Here is a 22752-nt window from a genome sequence, read left to right as displayed (position 1 = left end):
ACTAGCTGTATGTTATTTTGACTGATTAGAGGAAGGAGTTTTTCTCAATTTATAAATTTTTGGGAGTAGGTTGGAAGTAGGCAATCATTAAGAGTGTGAGAAACTTTTGATTTCAAAGTTTAGAGTAAAGGTAATAGTGAGCAAAACACTGGCAATATCATTGCATACTTCCTTATAAAATATTTTTACCTCAGCACTTCCCTAACTCCCACCCCTAAAATATCGTCAGAAAATTAATTAAATATAACATTTATTTAATTAAACCAGAAATCACTTCTGTGCAAATTGGTATCGACATGCATCAATGCAAGTATCATAGCTGTATTTATCTTCCCTATGCCTCTAAGCAATATGTGCTTAATTTCCAATGAGAAAGTCCTTAAGTTATTTACAGTCAACCAAATTAGCAGTCTTTGGTTTGATTCATTTAGGTGCCTTATTTACATCAGCATCATCTGACCCACAGTACTACAAATAGTTGAGAGCTAACTTGGAACTCTTCTCACATTCAGCAGAGTAGCTGCAGAAGTTTCTAGGGTACTTTTAATTCCCGTTGCTATTAGACAAAGTTGAAAAGGGCCTCATCAGTCAGGTCGAAAGCTAGGGAGAGTCTGTATGTGTTTTTCATCAAAATGTATTACCATTTCAGAAAATGCAAGAAGAGCTATATTTTGAAATGTAGATGACACTCTCCGTTACTCATTTCTATTCAACTAAGCTCTTCCATAGTAAAATAACTTCTTTTACTGGCAACTCATTGACTAAAATACCCCAAAATACATACACTCAGAAATCACTTTTCTTAAGATGCATTTCACATTTTTACATATAGTAAGTTTCACAATCAATCTTTACACAGAACAAGAGGATTAATTCCAGGGAATCCTCAATTCTGGACTAGGAATTATAGCTAGAGTAAAAAGGAGAGGGAAGGAGGGCAGGAGGGAGTGTGTATGCATGCACGTGTACACGTAAATACTGCAGCGACACTCCTTCCAATCCTCTGACTGAAGTAGTTACAGTCACCGTTTTTCTCTTTCATAATTTATAGGTAAAGTCAGATTTTTGAAGAGCTCCAGGGAAGATTTCATAATACCTTGGGGTTAATTTACTTAAATATGTCGAATTATCAAAACCCTCTTTCTTAACTAGTACATGGATTTACCCTTAGCAGATATATTTTCACATGATTTGTCAACTGATGTTCAACATGGCTGCTGTTACTTCACTGCAAGGCTTAAATTGCTTTTCTTAATTTATTTGGTTAACAACTGTTACTTTTACTGAATTATTATGTGGTAGGCTCACTGCCTACCACATAATAATTCAGTAAAAGTAACAGTTGTTAACCAAATAAATTACACAAATAGATAATTTATACCTCATAATAACTCTGTGACATAGATGTTACCACTACTTTACAGGAAAGGAAACTGTGTCTCAAACAGGTTCTATTATTTAGGCTTCATAGGTGCCACAGCCAAAATTCGAACTCAGGTATGTCTATTACAGCATTATATATTCAATGTGACTGCGTTTATGACTGCAGAATAATTCGGTAGTATTCTCAATTTTATCCTTTCCCATAGAACTGAACAGTTTAGGCCTCTTGTATAAGCTGCTGTCCAGTTCTCCTTCTTCCAGACACATTTCACTGCATCTCCTGCCATGCATCTGTTCTTTCCAGTAAAAGGATTTTGCATTCCCACCGATTCAGGAAAGCACTACACAGTCGTGAAAAGCATATTGGACATTCGGTTCTAGTCCAGGCACTGCATCTAACTTGGTGAATGACCCTTGGCAGTTCATTGTCCTCTGCTAACATTTTTTCAATCAAAAACATAATGGCGATACATTCTTTGCCTCCCAGGGTCACTGTGAGGATCCGGTCAGGTAGGATGATAAATGTGCAAGTGCTCTAAGGGGGATTAAGTGTGATGCAAAAAGATGGTCCAGTTTTTTCCCTGTGTCTTCCACACAAAAGGTATTTGAATCAGCAGCTGTCCCAAAAGTAGATAATTTTATAATATGTACTGCATGCCATGACTCAGTCACTCTGACAGTGACTGCTAAGGACATTATCTCCATAGGAGTCAGTGTATTTAGGGACTTCCATGAATGGAGGCCCTGCAAATTCAGGTGGCAAACAGCCATTTACATTGCAGGACATGTTGTTTCAGGCCATTAATTGTCATGTTGTTTCAGGCCATTAATTGTCAAGGTGGACCTTGTTTCTGTTTATCCGCGAAAGTCTGTCTTTATGGATCGGTGCTCTCTGGCTCCTATGGTTAAAGTAAATTAAATTTCTTTTCAAAATTTTATTTTATTATATATTTTTAAGTATCATGAAATCAATCACCTAAAACCACTCTTTAGTAGTAACTGACAGCAAGGCTTATCTTGGAAATGATAATTCTTGATTAGGTTTTAGGGTTTCTTTAAAAAATTATTTGGTCACTTCTCTTTTTCCTCCTTTCTAACCTGATCTAGAATTCCAAGGTATACTATAGAAGTAAATGCAGAGTTGTATGCTGGATCCTATATGCACTGCACTTCAATCAGGTTCTGTATAGCAACTACATAAGTTCAGGTCATTCTGGGTAATAAGGTAGTGTACAGTTTTCCTGATTTTAAAACTAGGTCTACTCACTTCAGGTGATCATTTTTATATTCCTGTCAGAGAAGCTATTGCCATCTCAATTTTCTTTTGTTGGGAAAAGATCACATTCTTTTTGGTGAAAGTGCAATAGCTGAGGTGAAAGATTAGACAGCTTCCCCACTGAGCCCATTAGAAGGAAGCCTGTCAAGCCTAGAATTGGGAAATATGGAAGACAAGCCATCCGTCATGGGGGGAGGGCGTGTGGTGGGTATGCCAGTTAACTCCTGTGGCCCAGAGCATTCCTGAATGTCTTAGGAGGAAGAGCAAGCGGGTTATAAGAGCAGACAGAAAAGCTAATCATTTTCTCTTTAAAGTTTTGTGGGGCAGAGACCCACATCTTTTTTTCCACCAAAAATAAGAACAGCAAATGATATGTGCCCTCTTCCCATCCTGGCATCCTAAATTTATCCAACTGAAACACCGCTCTTGTCTTACTAGTTTCACAATGGATACTGAGAAAAGTTTTATGCTGATAGAATCCAGAAGTACTCTTAAAACTGTCTAAAGGATAAAGTACCAATTACTAACATTTCCCCTTCTTGCTCGAGATACAGGCTGACTTCCATTTATGATATTGTTTACTCAATTAATTTCCTAGTACTGCTAATAAAAACTAATTTATATTATCAAAGTTTTTATGTGGCAGACTCAATGCTAAGTGCTCTACATACATTGTGTCTTTTATCAGATGATGTCATGAGTATTTAATATCATTCATGCCATTTTGCAGATGCACAAAAGCAATTACACAAAATCAAGAATGCTTTGCTTCTGATTATACAGCAAGTGGATGAATTAGGATATAAATTCAGACACACTGACTTCCAAGGTTTGCTCAATGAAATGTGAAATTTTAGTGTGCACATAAAAGCGGCAACATTGGTACTTCTATTTCTACCAGTATTTTTAAAATTTAATTTATGGTCTGGCTATGCTGGCATCTTTAATACATTATTTTTTAACAACTTAATAAAATATTCTTTATTTTTATAAGTTTCATTTATTTTTCAATTTACATACAATATTTGTTTCAGGTGTACAACATGATGATTAGACATTTATATAACTTATGAAGTGATCCATTTGATAAATCTAGTACCTATCTGACACCATACATAGTTATTACGACATTATTGACTATTTTCCCTACAACTTTACAACTCCATGATTGGTTTTTATTTTTTTCATGATTGTTTTCATAACTGGCAATTTGTACTTCTTACTCTTTTCACCTTTTTCATCCATCCCACCAACGTTCCTCCCATATGGCAACCATCAGTTTGTTCTCTGTCTCTATGAGTTTGTTCATTTATTTTGTTTTTAGATTCCAAAGATAAGTGAAATTGTAAGATATTTGTCTTTCTCTTTATGACTTATTCCACTTAGCATAATACCCTCTAGGTCCAACCATATTTTTGCATATAGCGAGATTTCATTCTTTTTTTTTATGGCTGAGTAACATTCCATTGTGTATGTATGTGTGCGTGTGGTGGTATGTGCATGTGTGTAGTACATATACACACACATACACACTACTTCTTTATTCATCTTTCGAGGGACACTTAGGTTGCTTCCATATCTTAGGTATTGTAAATAATGCTGCAATGAACTAAAGGGTTCATATATCTTTTGGAATTAGTGTTTTGGATTTCTTTTGATAAATACCCAGAAGTGGAATTGCTGGGTCATATGGTAGTTATATTTTTAATTTTTTAAGGAAACTTCATACTGTTTTCCATAGTGGCTGCACCAATTTACAACCATGCCAACAGTGCACGATGGTTCCTTTTTCTCCACATCTTTGCCAACACTTGTTTTTGTTGATTAATAACAGTCATTCTCACAGGTGTGAGGTGTGATATCTCATTGTATTTTTAATTGCTTTTCACTGACAATTAGTGATGTTGAGCATCTTTTAACATATCTGTTAGCCTTCTGTATGTCTTCTTTTGAGAAATGTCTATTCAGGCCTGCTGCCCATTTTTTAATGGCATAGTTGTTTTTTGTTTGTTTGTTTGTTTGTTTTTGGTGTTAAGTTGTATGAGTTCTTTATGTATTTTGGATATTAACCCCTTATCAGATGTATCATTGGCAAATATTTTCTCCCATTCAGTGGATTGTCTTTTTGTTTTGTTGATGGTTTCCTTCACTGTGCAAAAACTTCAGTTTGATGTAGTAACATTTGTTTATTTATTTTTATTTCCCTTGCCTGAGGAGACATATCCAAAAAACATATCACTAAGAGGGATGTTAAAGAGTATATTGTTTATGTTATCTTCTAGGAGTTTATGGTTTCAGTTCATGTTTTTAAGTCTTTAATTCATTTTGAATTTATTCTTTTTTTTTTAGGCGAGGCAACTCTTGGTTGACCTCACAGATTACAAGGACCTTGTCAGTTTACAATCCCCCCCCCTTTTTTTTTTTACCACCTACAGCACCTGGTCTTCCAAGGTGGTCTCCTACCCAAGTACTAACCAGGCCTGACCCTGCTTAGCTTCCGAGATCAGATGGGATCAGGCTTGTTCAGGGTAGCATGGCTGTAGACAAATTTTTCTTGTATATAGTGTAAGAAAGTGATCTGGTTTCACTCCTTTATATGTGTCTGTCCAGTTTTTCCAACACCATTTATTGAAGGGACTGTCTTTACTCCATTGCATATTTATGCATCTTTTGTCATAGATTGACCATATACATATGGATTTATTTCTGGGGTCTCTATTCTGTTCCATTAATCTACATGTCTGTTTTTAAGCCAGTACCATGCTGTTTTGATTACTATAGCCTTGTAGTATAGTTTCATATCAGGTAGTGTGATACTTCCAACTTTGTTCTTAAGATTGCTTTGGACGTTCGAAGCCTTTTATGGTTCCATATAAATTTTAAGATTATTCTGCTTCTTCGAAAATGCCATTGGTATTTTAATAGGGATTGCATTGAATCTATAGATTGCTTTGGGTAGTATGGCCATATTAAAAATGATAAAAATGCTCTTCCATTTATTTGTATCTTTAATTTTTTCCTTCAATGTCTTATTTCCTAAGTATAGATCTTTTACCTCCTTGGTTAAGTTTACTCTTAGGTATTTTTTAATGCAGTTGTAAATGAGATTGTTTTCTTAATTTCTCTCTGATAGTTCATTATAGGTGTATAGAAATGCAACTAATTTCTCAATACTAATTTTGTATCTTGGCACTTAATTTATTCTAACAGGTATTTTTTTGGTAGATTCTTTAGGGTTCTCTCTATATAGTATAATGCTATCTGCAAATAATGACAGTTCTTTTTCCTTTCCAATTTGGATGACTTTATTTTGTCGGATTGTTGTGACTAGGACTTTCAATACAATGTTGAATAAAAGTGGTAAAAGTGGACATCTTTGTCTTGTTCATGATCTTTCAGCTTTTCATCATTGAGTATGTTAGCTGTGAGTTTGTCATATATGGCCTTTATTATGTTGAGATATGTTCCATCTATTCCTACTTCGCTGAGAGTTTCTATCATAAATGGATGTTGGATTTTTATCAAATTCTTCTTCATCTACTGATCTGACCATATGATTTTTATTCATTTTGTTTGCGATGTATCACATTGATTGATTTGTGGATGTTGAACCATCCTTGTATACTGAGAAAAAGTCTCACTTGATCATGGTGTATGATCTTCTTAAAGTATTGCTGAATTCTGTCTGCTAATATTTTCTTTTTTATATTTAGTGGGGTGACATCGGTTAATAAAAGTATATAGGTTTTAAGTGTACAGTTCAATAATGTTATATGTATATTGCATTATGTGTTCACTATCTAAAGTTAAATTTTCTTCTGTCACCATATATTTGGCTCCCTGTACCCTTATCTACCTCCCCTTCTCCCCTTTCCCTCTAGTAATGCTAATATTTTCTTGAGGAATTTTTGCATCTCTGTTCACCAGGGATATAGGCCTATAATTTTCTTTCTGTGTTTGTCTGGTTTTGCATTAAGAGCAATGCTAGCCTCATAAAATTAATTTGGGAGCCTTTCCTCCTCTTCAAGTTTTTGGAGTAGTTTGAGAAAGCTCGGTATTAATTCTACTCTAAATGTTCAATAAAAATCACTATGAAATGATCTGGTCCAGGCTTTTGTTTGTTGAGAATTTTTTGATTACTAATTTGATTTTGTTAATAGTTATAGGTCTGTTCAGATTTTCAGTTTCTTCCTGACTGAAACTTGGAAGGCCATATGTTTCTAGGAATTTATCCATTTCATACGATTTGTCCAATTCTTGTAATATAATTGTTCATAGTATTCCCTATAATCCTTTGTATTTCTGTTGTGTCAGTTGTCACTTCTCTTTCATTTCTGATTTTATTTACTTGGGCACCCTTTTTCCATGGTGACTTTCATTAAAGGTATGTCAGTTTTGTTTATCTTTCCAGAGAACCAGCTCATGGTTCCAGTGATCTTTTCTATTGTTTTTTAGACTCTATTTCATTTCTTTTCACTGTGATCTTTATTATTTCCTTTCTTCTCATTTTGGGCTTTGTTTGTTCTTTTTCTAATTCCTTTAGGTGTAAAGTTAGATTTTTTTATTTGGGTTCTTGAGGTACACCTGTATCTCTATAAACATCCCTCTTAAAACTGCTTTGTCTGTGTCCAGATTTTAGGTTGTTTTCATTTTCATTTGTCTCAAGATATCTTTTGAATCTTCTTCAATCTTGTGGTTAAGCCATTCACTGTTTAGTAGCATGTCATTTAGCCTCCAAGTGTTTGTGTGTGTTTTAGTTTTCTTGTAATTGGTTTCTAGTTTCATACCATTGTGACTGGAGAAGATGCTGTATGATTTCAATTTTTTAAAAACATTGACTTGTTTTTCTGGCCTAACGTGGTCTATCCTGAAAAATGTTCCATGTGCACTTGAAAAGAATGTATATTCTGCTGCTTTTCAGGTGAAATGCTCTAAAAAATGTCAATTAAGTCCATCTGATTTAATGTGTCATTTAAGGCCACAGTGCCCTTGTTGACTTTTTTGTCTAGATAATCTATCCATTGACGTCAATAAGTGGTAAAGTCCCCTACTATTATGGTATTACTGTCAATTTCTTTATGTCCATAAATATTCGCTTTATATTTTTAGGTGCTTCTACATTGGGTGTGTAGATATTTGCAAAAGTTATATCTTCCTGTTTGATCCCTATCTCATTATAAACTACCCTTTGTCTCTTGTTACTGCCTTTATTTTAAAGCCTATTTTGTCTAAGTATGACTACAGATGTTTTTTTAAATTTCCACTTGCATAAAATATCTTTTGCCATCTTTTTACTTTTAATCTGTGTGTATCTTTTGATCTGAAGTGGGTCTCTCATACATGGTATATATGTGGGTCTTGTTCTCTTATCCAGTCAGCCATTCGACGTATTTGATTGGAACATTTATTCCATTTACATTTAATAATTAATAGGTATATAATTATTGTCATTTTATTGTTTTGTTTTTGTAGTTATTCTGTCCTTTTCTTATCCCTTGAATTCTGATAACTTTCTAAAGTGTCATGTTTGGATTCCTTTCTCTTTATTTCATGTGTATCTCTGGTAATCAATCTCTTGTAGGATTTTGGCTTGTGGTTATCAAACCAAAAATTTTATAGCAGTCTATTTTAAGTTGATGGTTGCTTAACTTTGAATATATTCTAAAATCACTAATTTTAGTTCTTTGTGTGTGTGCGTATTCCTTAATTTATTGTTGTAATTTCACATGATCTTCCTACTTTTGGTTAACCTTTGCACTAGCTTCATAGTTGACTGAGCCACTGCTTTTATTGCCTTTGTCAGTGAGAATTATTTTTCCTGTTATTCAGAGTCTTGAAAATTTATTTTCTACTTTAAAAAGTTCCTATAATATATTTTTTTTGTAATATTGGTTTAATGGTGATGAACCCCTTTAGTTTTTTCTTGTCTGGGAAACTCTCTCTCTCTCCTTTGATTCTAAATGATAGCCTTGCTGGATAATCATAGTTGTAGATCTTTGCTTTTCATTACTTTGAATATTTTGTATCATTCCCTTCTGGCCTGCCAAGTTTCTGTTCAGAAATCAGCTGATACTTTTATGAGAGCTCCCTTGTATGTAAATAACTGCTTATATCTTGCTACTTTTAAGATTTTCACTTTGTCTTTACCCTTTGACATTTTAATTATAATTTGTCTTGGTGTGAGCCTCTTTGGCTTCATCTTGTTTGGGACTCTGTACTTCCTGGAGTTGTATGTATTTCCTTCACCGAATTAGGGAAGTTTTCTGTCATTATTTCTTCAAATAGGTTTTCAATCCCTTGCTTGCTCTTTCTCTCTGTTACCCCTATGGTGTGAACGTGGATATATTTGATGTTATTTCAGAGAACTCTTAAACTATCTTCATTTTTTTAATTTTTTTTTTTATGTTCTAATTGGATGTTTTTTATACTTCATCATGCCGATTGATGAAATGATCCTCTGCTTCACCTAATCTGTTTATTCTCTCTAATGTATTCTTCATTTCTGTCTGGTTCTTCATTGAGGTTCTGAGTCCATCCATTATTTCCCTAAGTTCACTGAGCATCCTTATAAGCAGTATTTTGAACTCTGTATCTGGTAGATTGTTTGTCTCCATTTCATTTAGTTCATTTTCTGGAGTTTTGTCCTTTTCTTTCATTTGGAACACGTTTGTCTCTTGATTTTGGCTGTTTGCTTCCATTTATTGGGTAGGTTTGCTACATCTCCCAGTCTTGGCACAGTGTCCTTTGAGACCCAGTGACATAATTTCCCTTGTCACTTGAGCTGGGTGCTCCAGGAGTGTTTGTTGTGTATGCACTCCTGCTGTAATTGAGCCTTAATTGCTTTTGGCACATCAGTGCTATGACAACAGTGGATAAGCTGTTGTTCAGGAACTGACCGCACAGAGTGAGAGTTGTTTTAGCGAAGCTCTGCTGCCAGCTTAGTCTTCCCTTCTGGGATGTCACTTGTTGAGATAGTTGGGTGGTACTGTGGAGTGGTCTGAAACCAACCACTGTGTCTGTTGGTTCTGGAGCCTCTTGGAAACAGCTCTGGTGCATAGCAAGGTCAGCTGCTATTTGTACTTGGCTTGGGACCACTTAGTGGAAGCTGCAAAGTGATCTGTGGGGGCTAGTGCTGGGCTTGGAGGTGCTTGGGAGAGGCTATGGTGCAAACTGAGGCCAGCTGTCAGGCTTGGAACCATCTGGTGGGCAGTACGACGTGAGCTGAAGCCAGCCACCACTTTTGCTAGGCTTGTGGCTGCTGAGTGGAAGCTACATTCCAAGCCAACACTGGCCACAACTTATTCCAGGCTTGGGGCCAGCTACCTGATGGGAGTATAATGCAAGTTGAAACCAGTTGCTGCTTATGCCAGGGCCACTTAGCAAGAGATATAGGTGAGCCACTGCTTATTTGGGGTTTCGTGGACCTTTGAGAGATTTTAGGAAAGTCTGCAGCATGAACCAAGGCAGGCCACTTGTGTGGGCCCACGAGTTGGGTGGGGTCTCGGAATCACCAAGACAGAGTGAACAGGTTGACAGAGAGCTCAGATTTGGCTCCTGTCTGCACCTGCTGGCTAGGTAGGAAGAGAACTCAACAAAGAAATAATAGTACCTGCCAGCACTTCATTCCCTGGAAAGAGTTGTCCCTACCCCTCCATCCCTCACCCTGAAACTAGTCAATTCAGTTTCTCCCCTTATATCCTTGGCACTTTTCAAGCTGCTGCCCTTGTGCTGGAGGCCAGGGCGAGTGAGTCTGTGTGCAGGTCTCTCAAGAGGAATTGGTGGTACTCCAGCAGCCCTCCCTCTCAATCAGATGCAATCCCCACTGCTTTTCACAGGCAGATGTTATGGGGACCCCTCGCTCCTCAGGGGGAACCTCTGCAGCTGAGATACCCTTCCAAATACCGCATCATGGGTGTGGGACCTGCCCTTTCCACATCTATGCCCTTCCTAACAATTCTTGTCATGGCTTCTTTATATTCTTAATTATAGGACTTCTGTTCACCTAGTCTTCGAGTGGTTCTCATTGATGGCTGTTCTATAATTTAGTTGTAATTTTGATGTTGTTGTGGGAGGAGATGAGCAAAGCATTTATCCTCTCCATCATCTCGACCAGAAGTCCAAAGTATTCTTGTCTTTCCTACTTTATTACCAGTTCCAGGCTTTTTGATGAGAGTAATTCAGTCAAAGTCAAATGAGATACGATGAGACATGTAGACCAAAGCGTAATATAGCAGTTGCTGCTCCTTTGAACACATGAATCAATAAACGTATTGGCTCTTCATGGAGGCAATATTTCCTCTAGTGTGGCAGTCAGAATATTCTAATATCATTTGAGGAAATATAATTAATAAAATAAACTCCATAGGAAACCAGTTTCATTATCAAAGCAAGTGTTTGACACAAATTATAAGAAAACATAATTTCATTCTTCCTGGATTTCATGTTTCTATAGAAGAGAACTACCCAATATCTTTCTAAATGTATGCCATATTTCTTTATTTTTGGTATTTTAAAGCATGGCAATATCTCATTGTCTCCTTTCAAAGCTCAACAGGAAATCTTCACACTTAAGAAAGGCTCTTACGGTATTTGCATTTTCTAACAAGGACTTGTAATATGAAATGTTATTAATAGTTTAAAGCTAGATACATGTAGATTGCCTAAAAATTTATTGTGTACTCATTACTGAACAAATTTTTCTGTTACTTAATAGGAAGTTTCTGTATTTGTGGCCATGCACTTTTTATAGACTTTCAATTAGATGCTTAATCAAGCTCAGCAAACTCATTTATTTGCTAAGTAGTTATTATAAGCAGCCAATCATATGTTAGTTAAGGCATCTGAATAGAGTCCATTCTATCAAAAGGGACAGTGCTCAGTTTTCACTCAGATCAAATCCGTATGCTTCATGAGGGGCCCTCCAGCGCAGCACAATACATCCACTGGCACAAAACCAAAGCTAGTAGCAATGGGACCTCTACTCACGATCGAGTTTATCATAATTAAACACCTTTAGTACATGCCAAGCACTCTGCTAAACACTGTGGTTGCATCTTCTTTCAGTCTCATATCAACCCCATTTTACAGATTAGGAACTTGAGCCTCAAAGTTGCTAAGTAACTTCTCCAAGTCCAGGAAAGGCTGAGACACCAACTAGTTCTCATTTTAAAGTTACAGCTAAAACTAATACTCCCTGCTGCATATGACAATTCTTACAAAATGCTCTTTAAGAGCTTCTTTATCCAGTGACAATGATTCATTTCATTATATTGGTAGAAAATTTTTCAAAATCACAGAAGTCAAAATAGTTCACATTCAATAAATATTGCTGTGTTCTGCAACAAAAACCACTTTTTGTTTACTTTGTTTTCTACCGATCTCCTAGTAGGAACTAATTTTGGTAGTTCAAATTGGTAGCCTGAAAAGGTGGAATCACCTTTGCTGATGGAGGTTTTAACCTTAACTTCCCCAAAGCTTGACCCAACTTCACACAGGCTTCTTCCTTGCTCTAGGCCCCTGGTCTCCCTTTCCTTTTAGCATTTACTTTAGAGAAATTGGAATTCCAAATTCCTTCTCTGCTCCTTTGATGTGTAAATATTTTACAGTCTCTTACTAGTGTTACCAGGACTATTTTTCTCAAGGACCTGGAATCTGTCCCTTTGAAATATATCCTTCAAGCAAGATTGCTCCTCCTGTCTTAGTTTTTGTGGGAGGGTAAGAGTTACCTTGATGGGGGAGGTGTTGCTCCAAGTTGTAAAAGCATCTCCAATATCAAAGGAGAAGGTTTATTTTCACTTTAGGTGAAGCCAAATCAAAGATGGTCTAGAAACTTCCACTGCAGCTCTTAAAATTCTCGTCTGTTTTTTGATTTTTGAGCTTTTGGTGGGTTCTGGCCTACTTGCCTGTTTAATTCTGTTCAATGTAATTTTTGTTTTGACGGTACTGCTCTCAGAAAAATGGGAAAAGTAAGTACAAATGCCGTTTAAAGTGACTTTCTTATATTAACCGTACAGTGTTCATTTTTGTTTTCTGGAAATTAATTTTATATGGAAAAGGTTTCTCTACCAGCATGTCACACACTGAAAGCCAAATAGCTCATCGGTGACCCAACTGCATCTGCCCTCTACCTATCTATATGCACTCTGGCCTTGTACTCTACATCTTTCCAAAAATGGAGAACTCATTACTGCTGTTTTACTGGCTGCAGCTCAAAATTCCCATTTTAACAGCAATGTGTGGCTTTTATGGGCTAATTAAACTTTTTGAATAACCACATAATAAATACCCCAAATTTAAATGTAGCACAAAATTAGCTTCTAATCAGGCTCCAAAAATATGATCTAATAAGTGATATATCCCTTTAAATGATTATGATTATTTTTTTAATGAAAAGATGCACCTTGTTCAATATACATATCTTTAGTCCTAATGCGGTTAATGGGATCAGTTCAATAGAAATCCTTTGATCTTTTCTCAAAATAGCACACTGTAAAACCACTCAAAATTGCATAGTAATTGCAGCAAATTTAGCCTAATGAATAGTAATACATGTAAAGGACCTTTTGCCATCAAATTTATGCCAGCCATGGAATTATTTAAATGAACATTTTAAAAATTAATCCTATATTTGTGAGGTGCCTGAATTCTTAAGTAACCTTCTAAAATATGAAATGAAGTAGAATAGTAGAACATAGTAGTATATAAAGTATATAAAGCACTAAGTATATAATATAATAGTATATAAAGCACTAAGAAAAATAATGAACACAGAATCAATCTTCAGTAAATACTAGTTATGAAGGTGATCTGTCATTACTGACCAATGTGAACAACTGATGGGCAATCAACAGTTATCCTCTGAGAGGCTATAGTGACCACCTCATCCCCACTGGCTCAGTTAATGCCTAAAAGATAGATTGCCAAAAAAATTATCCTTTTTTTTTTTTCTGCTACAGTTACCCAGATTTCTTCCATTCAATAGAGCTGTTCTCATTTGACAAGGGTTTCATTGATATGAAAGTGGCCCAATATCCTATTAGCTACCCCCACCCACCCCTACACACACACACAAACACACAGAGAAGAGACATTATTATTAGCATCATACATCAAAGAGAAAATTGTCCTTCCTAAATAGGGCTCCCTGGAAACTGAAGGTGGTCCTGTTCTCTTTGTAACAAATGACAAACTAGAATTATTCATTAGGAAGCTCCCACAGGAAAAGAGGGTCAGTATCTTTATAGTCTCACATCAACATAAAAAATCACCTTTTCAAATTTCTTTAGGAGGTTTGAAAAAGGGGTCTATTTAGACGATAAATAAAAACTAAGATAAATAGTAACATGATCAAGGGTCATCTTGGAAACTGAGTGGTTTGCAGTGTTGCCATTTTGTCAATTTACTAAGTAAGTCTAAAACGTAAGATTTTAAAAAAAACCTGTTTTACAAACATTCATATAGCACATATTATGAGCAAGGCATTGTTCTACAATGTGCTTTCCATATGTTGATTTATTTAATCTAACAATCATATCTTTAGGCTGAGGGAAAAGCACAGAAGGTAAAAGGTATGAAGAAAAAGCCATCTACTTGTCATATGCACAGTTAGCTGGAACTAGGCATTTTAGGGCATGTGACCTAGTTACCAATGGCTGCTTCAGATTTCTACCTGTCGGCTAAGATGTGGGATTCAATTAGACCTCCTGCATTGCAGAGTCACCGTCTCATAGTCTAAAACACTGTTTATACCAATATGAAATTGTCATCCAATGCTAACCATGCAGGGCAGTATGGCTGGAATCAAGTATAATCGAGTTCCATGTGTTCCCACCCAGGGGGTTGCTCCTGATCTAGTTTCAACATGTACGGTTCCCATCAGGAGGCCTGAGTGGTTTCATCAGTTGCCCACCAATTTTCAACCAGGAAAGGTAACAGCATTATGTAAAAGGAAAATATAGCTTGAATATTCTTTTTTATGTAATTTTATAAATTGAGAAAAAGAAAAGTTGCCATTTAGGCTTTACTTTATGCCAAGCTTCGCAGGAGGTGCCTTAAAAATATTAGTTTTAATTCTTGCAATCACCCAAAAAACAGATGATCTTTTAATGTCAAATATGAAGAACCTGGTAATAAAGAATAACTGAAGAAGAGTCCGGGGTAGAATGAAAGATGTTCTTTTATAGAATGAGACTGATAGTGTAACTTTGTTTTTACTCCCAGAGCTTAACAGAGCAGTGGGTGCACAGTAGGACTCAATACCACTCAATCAATGGTGAAACTGACGATCCACCAAATACACAACTTTCCCTTTTCATTAAGAGTCCTGAGTGGAACTACATGGTAATTCAAATTTATCAAACACTTAATAGAAGGTATAATTTACTTGCGCTCAAGAAGATGACAGATTTGTCCTGTTTCATTAATAGTCTTAGAATGTTGCCAAAATAATGAACATAGTATGTTTTCAGAGAAGAAGCCATTTTTTGAAGGGCGTGTGGGTCTGGGTGATTAGAACATTTTCATATTTAAATATTTAGGGAGCATAAAAGACATTAGTGTGAAACACAGAAGATTTAGGCATTCCATCTGTAAAAGTAATTATGCATCTCTTTACAAAAAATATCTGCTTTCACTTGCTGAGAGAGTAGCACAAGAGCATAGCAGCTATATTCATTTCTGAATATTAACTCAAAATGTAACTTTCGTAAAAGTCAGTTTTCCAAAATATGACCTGCTGATAATCTGAAATGATTTTATCAAGATATATCTAACAGTAGCCAGTATCCAAAGTCTAATAAAATCAGTACCTATAATTTTTGTATTAACGATAAGCAGCAAACAAGATATCTGAGAAAACTAGTACAAAGATTTGTAGGAGGGGCATCCTATAATAAAACAATATTCAGATTTAAAGAGAATTGAAAAATACTCTATTCCAAGAAAAGCAGAATATAGAAAAATATCATGTAAACTAAGAAGTTCATAGGAAACTGTCATACAAACAGCCAATTCTACCCAAAGAGCAACACTACATAAATTATTAAAGATGGGCATGAAAAAAATCATAGGGAATTGGACAGAACAACCCAATATAGAAAAGAGACCTCATTTACAAAAATATAATACAGAATGAGAAACCAGTTGTGAAATGCACTAGCAAGACACTTTTAAGAAGAGGGAAGATCACAAGAAAAGCCTAAGGCAAATGATCTCATTGAAGCAACAGAATTTGAAATTTAAGCCTTAAGAGGAATTGATGAATTGAAAACTATGGAGTAAGGAATGAAGAGAGAGAGAGGATGAAAAGTTCAACAAGGTTTGTCACAAGAGTACTGAAGTAGCTGTCATCACAGTCAGTAGCTGCTGTGTCTTGTATGTTGAATCACATCCACTGCTGCAGTAAAACAAAAATAAAATTTATACAACAGATCCATGCAGGGAGCAAGGCAAATACCGTTTCTGCTTCATGGAGCTTCCCTTTTTGTGAGGTGATGCAAGCTATACATTAATGAACAAGTAACAGGTAAGCAAACCAGATTCTTTCACAGAGAGCCTTAAGTATGGTAAAGAAGACAAGGGCAGAAAGATTATTGGGAGTATGGCTATTAACAAGCTGGTCCTCACTTTCCATTGTGCTGTAATGTTTAACAAAGCTGACAAAACTCAATAAAAAGGACAGAATAAAAAGGACAGGATGACAAATCTCTTGCTTTGTCTCCTCTCCCCCACATACCCTACTGTTTTTAGGCAAGTGTCCCCAGAGAAAGGGAGACACGGTAAACTAGTCTATAAGGAATGCTAAGACCTATAAGCAAAGCTAGAAGAATTGGATCAAGAAGGAAAAAAAAAGTGACCATTTTAAATGCAATAAGGGTTACTAGATACTCAAGGTGAGGATGATAGTCTATACTCATATAGCAAAAGCATTCAGGCCAGGGGAAAATCAGTAATTACTATTAGTAAAAACCTGTTCTGTTTTTAGTGATTTTTTTAATATAGTGGAAAATACTGAAATAATTGCTCTTTAGAAAATGCTCATTAAGAAACGAAATCAAATATAAACATACACACATATCAATGTACAAGAAAACATTAGACTCTGTTTTATGAACAAGCCATGCTGGTGGATCTCAGAAAAGTGCAGATGGAGAAACGGGGAAAGAAGAAACTTGAAGGAGGGAAAAGGCAAAGAGAAACAATAACTTTTTTTTCCCTTTTTCTTTTTTATGACTAACAGAGCGAATGAATATACCAATGAAAACAAAGTCAAGATCTTGGCAGAAGGGCCCAGGATGACATTGTGAAGGGACTACATCAGTCCAGATAACCAAAACAGTGATTATGGAAATCAATAAACTGGAAGAATGGAATAGATGATCATCAGAGTTCTAATAATAGTGTAAGAAAGAGTCTGAAGGAGGCTGAAGATTTTGATTGGTGGGGTGAAGGCAGAGGAAGGAAGAGAGAACACAACCAGTCTGGGTCTCCTGAACCTTCTCCTGCTGAGCAGCTATCAGTGGGGAAAAGATAGGTATCCTAACCACTTTTATAAAATCCATACATCAGAATGAGTAGATCTACTTTGATATTCTTCACAAGAATGCAAATTTATAGTGACATGAAGTACTTCTGGGGTTCTAAGTGCCATTTACAGTCATGAGTTAGCTGCCAGTGGTTAGTCCATATCAACCTCACTCATTTTGTTAACCTAAACTATGAAATTATTGAATTTTAAGAGACACCACTTTACAAAGGAAACGACCCTAATACTTGGTATTATGAATATTTGCGATAAAACCCTATTAATTTTCATGGTCCACAGTCACTACTTGAATAAAGATAAGAAATGGTACAGGGCTGCATAGAAACAGTATTTATATGGTGGTCAGTCACATCGTATCACAAAAGAGGAGAAATTATGCATCAGCTAGAGTTAAAATGCACAAGCCTGAATTTTAAAGAGACATGGCATGATTCAAATATTTCTCTCTTAAATAGAGTAAGGCCTCTACCTATTGCTTGTTTTACTGCTGCCATTAATACTTTCACTTCTGAAATTCAGGTATCTATCACTTAAGATAATTTGCAGGCAAAGTGAGTGTGAGGACTTTTTTCAGTAGAAAGGTCAAATAATTTCTCATAATGCACTGCAATTTTTAAGTTTTACAGTTGTACCACGGGTGACCCGAGAGAAAGCCCATTATACTGTTATAGACTAAAATTACGTTGTGAGTTAATGAAATGTGAACACTGCTGTTCCCACTGCTTTTTCTGAAATATGACATCTTGATGGGTTTTGTTTTCAAAATTTTTTTTTCAATAAATATGGGAAACTATATCCATGTAAAAAAGCATGAACAAGGCATTCTTTAATAGGGTGGACTTCTAGACCTAAGTACAAGGCTCGTCTAAGGACTACAGCATGCAACAAAGATTTAGAGTAAAGCAAAGAAGGTAAGAAAAAAAGTCGACTAACCTAACCCACCTGAGCTCGGCTCACAGGGGTCAATGTCCTCATCATCGCTGGGACATTCTGCTGAGGCCACAAGGATGTCATCTGTGGTCTGTAAAAGAATCATATTCGGCTGATTAATTTAAAGGGAACTAATAGAGGTTCTCATCTTTGGACACAGAGCTTACATTTTTTTCAACTTAGTTTAGATCTCTCATGGAAGTGTTTGCATATTTGTGAAAACTTGGTTATAGCTTATTTTATACAAGAACATGGAAATAGTGGTAGCCAACTTGTATATATCCATCCATTCAACTGCACAGAGAAACTGCATATAGTAGCATACAGGTTTAAAACAACCTGGCAGAAACAGGTGATTTGAAATTTATTACAGCCCCAGAGAGCTACAATGTATGCATCAGTAGGTTTTATACAGTACTTGTGCTTGGCTTTCTAAAAGCAGAATAGCTATAACCTTTTACCAGGTCGACTTTGATGAATCTTTGTGATAGAGCTTGCTGTTATTAGGAAACACAGATTAAGTAGAGAATAGCTTTCACTGCTGCGAAAAAGAAGCAAATACAGTTCATTTAAGGTATTTTAAAAATTTGTGTTGAGCTTTCACACTCAAGTCTTTTTTTTTGTAACATTTAGGAAGCAGGTATCATGTCTCTTGCTCTTTTTATTATTGAAGTTTCATAATAAAAAGCATATTTGAAGGGGGGGTGGTATTTGACAGTAAATAGGAAAGAGGTCACAGTTTTCTCTGTAATATTCTAATTGCTTCATTGCACTTTCAGCAAAAAAAGATAACCATCAACATAATAAAAGCAGAGCATGTAAATCCTAGCAGTCACATAATCAACACATTTACAAGCAGCAGTAAACTCTACATGGAAACTGTGAAGGTTTGCATCAGATTTCGCTAAAGCTAAGAATTAAAGGTACAAGAAGAAAAATGCCTAATTACATGAGCTAAGGATTAAGAAGGCTATAACTGTTCAGACAATACCCAGAACAGCAACATTGACAAAATCCTTATTTAAAAGTGGAATTAAAATGGTATAGGTTGTAACTATGTATAGTGATGCATGTTAACTAGACTTATTGTGATTATTTTGTACACCTAATATTATACATCAACAATGCCTTAATGAAATTTTAAAAATAATATATGTCCAATATTAAAAAGCAGAACTATGATATGATTTGCTTTCATTAAGGGATTACCTAATATAGTCAGAGATTAAAGTATAAATAAATGTTAAGAAAATTGTACCATTTTAAAAATGCGATGATGCATTTTTCTGACAAAAATTAGGCTTAAAAATCAAGTGCAGGGTCTTTAAGAATAAATAATTTGTTGAGATGCTAATACTTCACAATATAACTTTAAATACAAGCATTTAAATAGAATTGTGAGATGGTTCAATATTATTCTGCTCTTAATTCCTCTGAGACAGGAGACTGGCTTCATTATTTTGTTGCTGTTATTTTAAAAGACCAGTTCATAATATCAGTATTCCTGGAATTGTACTGTTTACATCAGCGATAACTACCAGCAACTGATGTGAAAGTCATGCAGGCATCTTTCATTCTCCTTTTCGCACAAGCACCTCTTAAAGGATAACATACAAACTGACTCGATAATAATAAGTTATTGGATTATGAGATCTTGCAGGTCAATTGTTCTAATTCACTCCCACACAGATCATCTGCTTTCTTCTAGAGCCAACTTCAAGGAGAAAGCTACTTTTTTCTCAACCACAGTGGATACTCTTTAATCTCAAGGTTACAAGAGAATTTCTCATTTTCCTTGAGGAATTGTAACTGTATTGATGAAATCATATAGGGTTGTTGTTGTTTGGTTATTGATAGGAGGAGGAGGAGGATGTGGATAAATTCTTTAATTCACTGCTTCTCATCCCAGCAGTGATGTTGCCTCCTCTCCCCTCTTCCACCCGGGGGACATTTAGCAATGTCTGGAGACATTAAAGGTTGACACAGTTGGGCTGAGGCTGGCTGGAGGGAGAAAGGATCAGCTTCTATTGGCAGCTAATGAGTAGAGACCAGGGATGATGCTAAACATTCTAAAATGCACATGACAACCATCCCACAGCAAAGAATTATCTGACCCAAAATGTCAATAGTACAGAAATTGAGAAATCCTGCTTTAAAAGTTTAAAAACTATTCTGTGCCTTATTTTTCTTATCTGAAAAACTGAAAAAGCATCGTAGTGCTTATTGTCGTAAGAATTAAGTTGGTACACAGAAAATATCTAGAATAGGACCACACTTATAGAAGCTGCAATATGATTGACATTATCGTTATTTCATGAATAGCACCAATTTCATCTTTTTTGCACTATAGTTATAATACAATTTTAGATATTAAATTGGAAGTTGTACATATGAATTATTTTTCTCTTAAGGTCTCATGTTAATATTTATATAAAAATACAGCAGCTATATTGGCACTTTGCTGGACTAAGCTTCCATCTTTACTGCATAGGTTCAAATTCTGAATTAGAAGTCAAACATCACGCATACATAATGAAGGCTGCGTTTTAAAAGAAATTCATTAACTAAAAATGTGTGACTCAGTATATAGTATTTCATGCAGACTGAATTATTTAGGCTAAACAAGTTAAATTTTGTTTTAAAAGCTGACCTACTTTCTATATTCAACAGCCTTTTGGAACAATTCCGCAGCAAACAAAGTGTTAGAATGTTCTCAGTGCTATCTTTCACAAAACACAGTACCTAAAATAACAAAACATGTCATCCATTAAATAGTATCTGCCTTTTACAATAGGAAAAAAAACTGTACAGATATGACCTTATTGTAAAACTATAATTTTTAATATGCTTTTCCTAGTATAATGAATATACATTCTTGTTTTTCATATTTTTTTTCCATCAGAAATTAAAAACCACTAATAGTCTTGTGAATAAAAGACCTCAAATCAATAGATGTGTTGGTAGAAATCATCATTGTGTAAAAATTCAGGAAATGGTTCAAGTGTAGAGAAAAAAAATTAAATTTCATCTTAGAGGCTGGATTAACTGAACAATTTGGTAGCCAAAGCTGTGTACTTTAAATTTAATTCACTGTGTTTGGAACTGCCTCTCTATGACATGCTGTTGAGAGAGTGGCAGAAAGAAATTCAAATATGTCACCTTAATCAATTCTATTCTTCAGTATACTTTCCCTTGATGCTTGTAACCTTTTTCAGAAGAGAGACTACCTGCTGAAAGAGACAGAATAGTGATCAAGCAAAAGCATTAGCTTTACATAACCATCCATTTAGATAAGTGTCCCTAAATGTATATTTAACCACTCAGAGTTCAAAAGTGCTATGCTAATCTTCCCTAATTCAGAGTGGTATGTATATTCCCATGGCAAGCATCTGTTCTTGCTCAAAATGTCTACTAAAAATACTGAGGTCTCCTTACCTTTAGGAAAAAAACAACTTGGACAGAATTCAAGAAATAAAAGCACTGGGACTTAATTTGTCATGTTAAACAGATAAACACCAACATAGTATAGAATAGGAAAAAGTAATCAGAATAGGGAAGAAAGAATGTTCTTAATGTACAGTAAGAGGTTAGTTCAGTCAGATGGGCATGAGATCTATCAGGTGATCACTTAATAAGGTATAAATGTCTAATCACTATGCTGAACACCTGAAACGAATATAATATTGTCTGTCTACTGTAATTGAAAAATAAATTTTAAAAAAGACCAATTTATTTAATACCTAGGGTTATTAGGAAGAGACCATTTTGTGGGTTAGATAGTAGAGACACACACATTTATTTTTGTTCTTTCTCACAGGGAGTCATTCCCTCTCCCACCTTTAATGATGAAATTTGCTGCACATCCACTTGCTATCACTTTTTAAAATACAGCACAACTGCATACCTATGGTAAAAAGATCTGACGAGAAGACAGAAATATATCTCTAATAAGAAGAGCATTCCTAGACTTTATTCCTCATGATAAAGAACTTTGCTGAGGATGAAGGCACTCCTAGGAAAGCACATACAAAACTCTACAAGGACATATCTGCTTTGTGAGGAAATGAGTGAACTCCAACTGTGCAAAAAGATGTCCACTATGATTTTGACGTCCCCAACTCAGTAACTCAGGAAATCCCTGAGTTACTCTAACATTTTGATTGAAACCGTTTTTAAACAATAGTCTATCTAACGATAAGTCTAAGGACAAAGTAAAAAAAAAATTGTCTCAAGCAATGGTTCTTACTTGTGTAATATTATTTAGCCCAATCTCTCACTGCTGTGAAGGACATTTAGACTGAATTGAGACAACTGTTGGGTGGGGTATGGTGCTAACTGAAATGTGATATGTTTGGCTAATCGATGGACACTTGTTCTTGCTGATACTTTTGTCTATATGAAGTTGCTCAAGAAGAGAGGGAACATTTATGTCTGGTTTTTAGGGCTGAATCTGATAGTCTCTCCAGAGAAGATTTATTGCTAAGTGTCTTTCTCTGGAAAGATGCCAGTATTCAGAATTAGTTTTCCAAATTCCCCAAGAAAGGTGTGACCCACTACACAGATAATCTATAGGGCAAGAAGTTCCTAGGAGGTGAGAGAAGTCACAATTTTCACCAAGAGA

The 22752-nt window shown here is 35.5% G+C and overlaps 1 protein-coding gene and 1 pseudogene across 18 annotated transcripts in view; both read right to left on the bottom strand.

The window, feature by feature from the left end:
* NRXN1 (neurexin 1) overlaps nucleotides 1-22752 on the bottom strand; it is a 1007449-nt gene that overhangs the window by 12440 nt on the left and 972257 nt on the right. For 11 of the 18 annotated variants that reach the window (XM_039887176.1, XM_039887185.1, XM_039887183.1 and 8 more), the window contains one exon: nucleotides 18135-18222. In XM_039887176.1, the coding sequence (XP_039743110.1) occupies nucleotides 18135-18222 (88 nt within the window). The remainder of the gene's footprint in view (nucleotides 1-18134; nucleotides 18223-22752) is intronic. The other 7 variants (XM_039887187.1, XM_039887177.1, XM_039887182.1 and 4 more) reach the window with 1 other exon arrangement.
* LOC120622155 (uncharacterized) lies at nucleotides 5086-5204 on the bottom strand (annotated as a pseudogene).

Source organism: Pteropus medius, unplaced genomic scaffold, assembly GCF_902729225.1.
Source record: "Pteropus medius unplaced genomic scaffold, Ma_sr-lr_union100, whole genome shotgun sequence".
Classification (NCBI taxonomy): Eukaryota; Metazoa; Chordata; class Mammalia; order Chiroptera; family Pteropodidae; genus Pteropus; species Pteropus medius.
The sequence above is the reverse complement of the archived record's forward strand: the minus strand, read 5'-3'. Positions and strand labels throughout refer to the sequence as shown.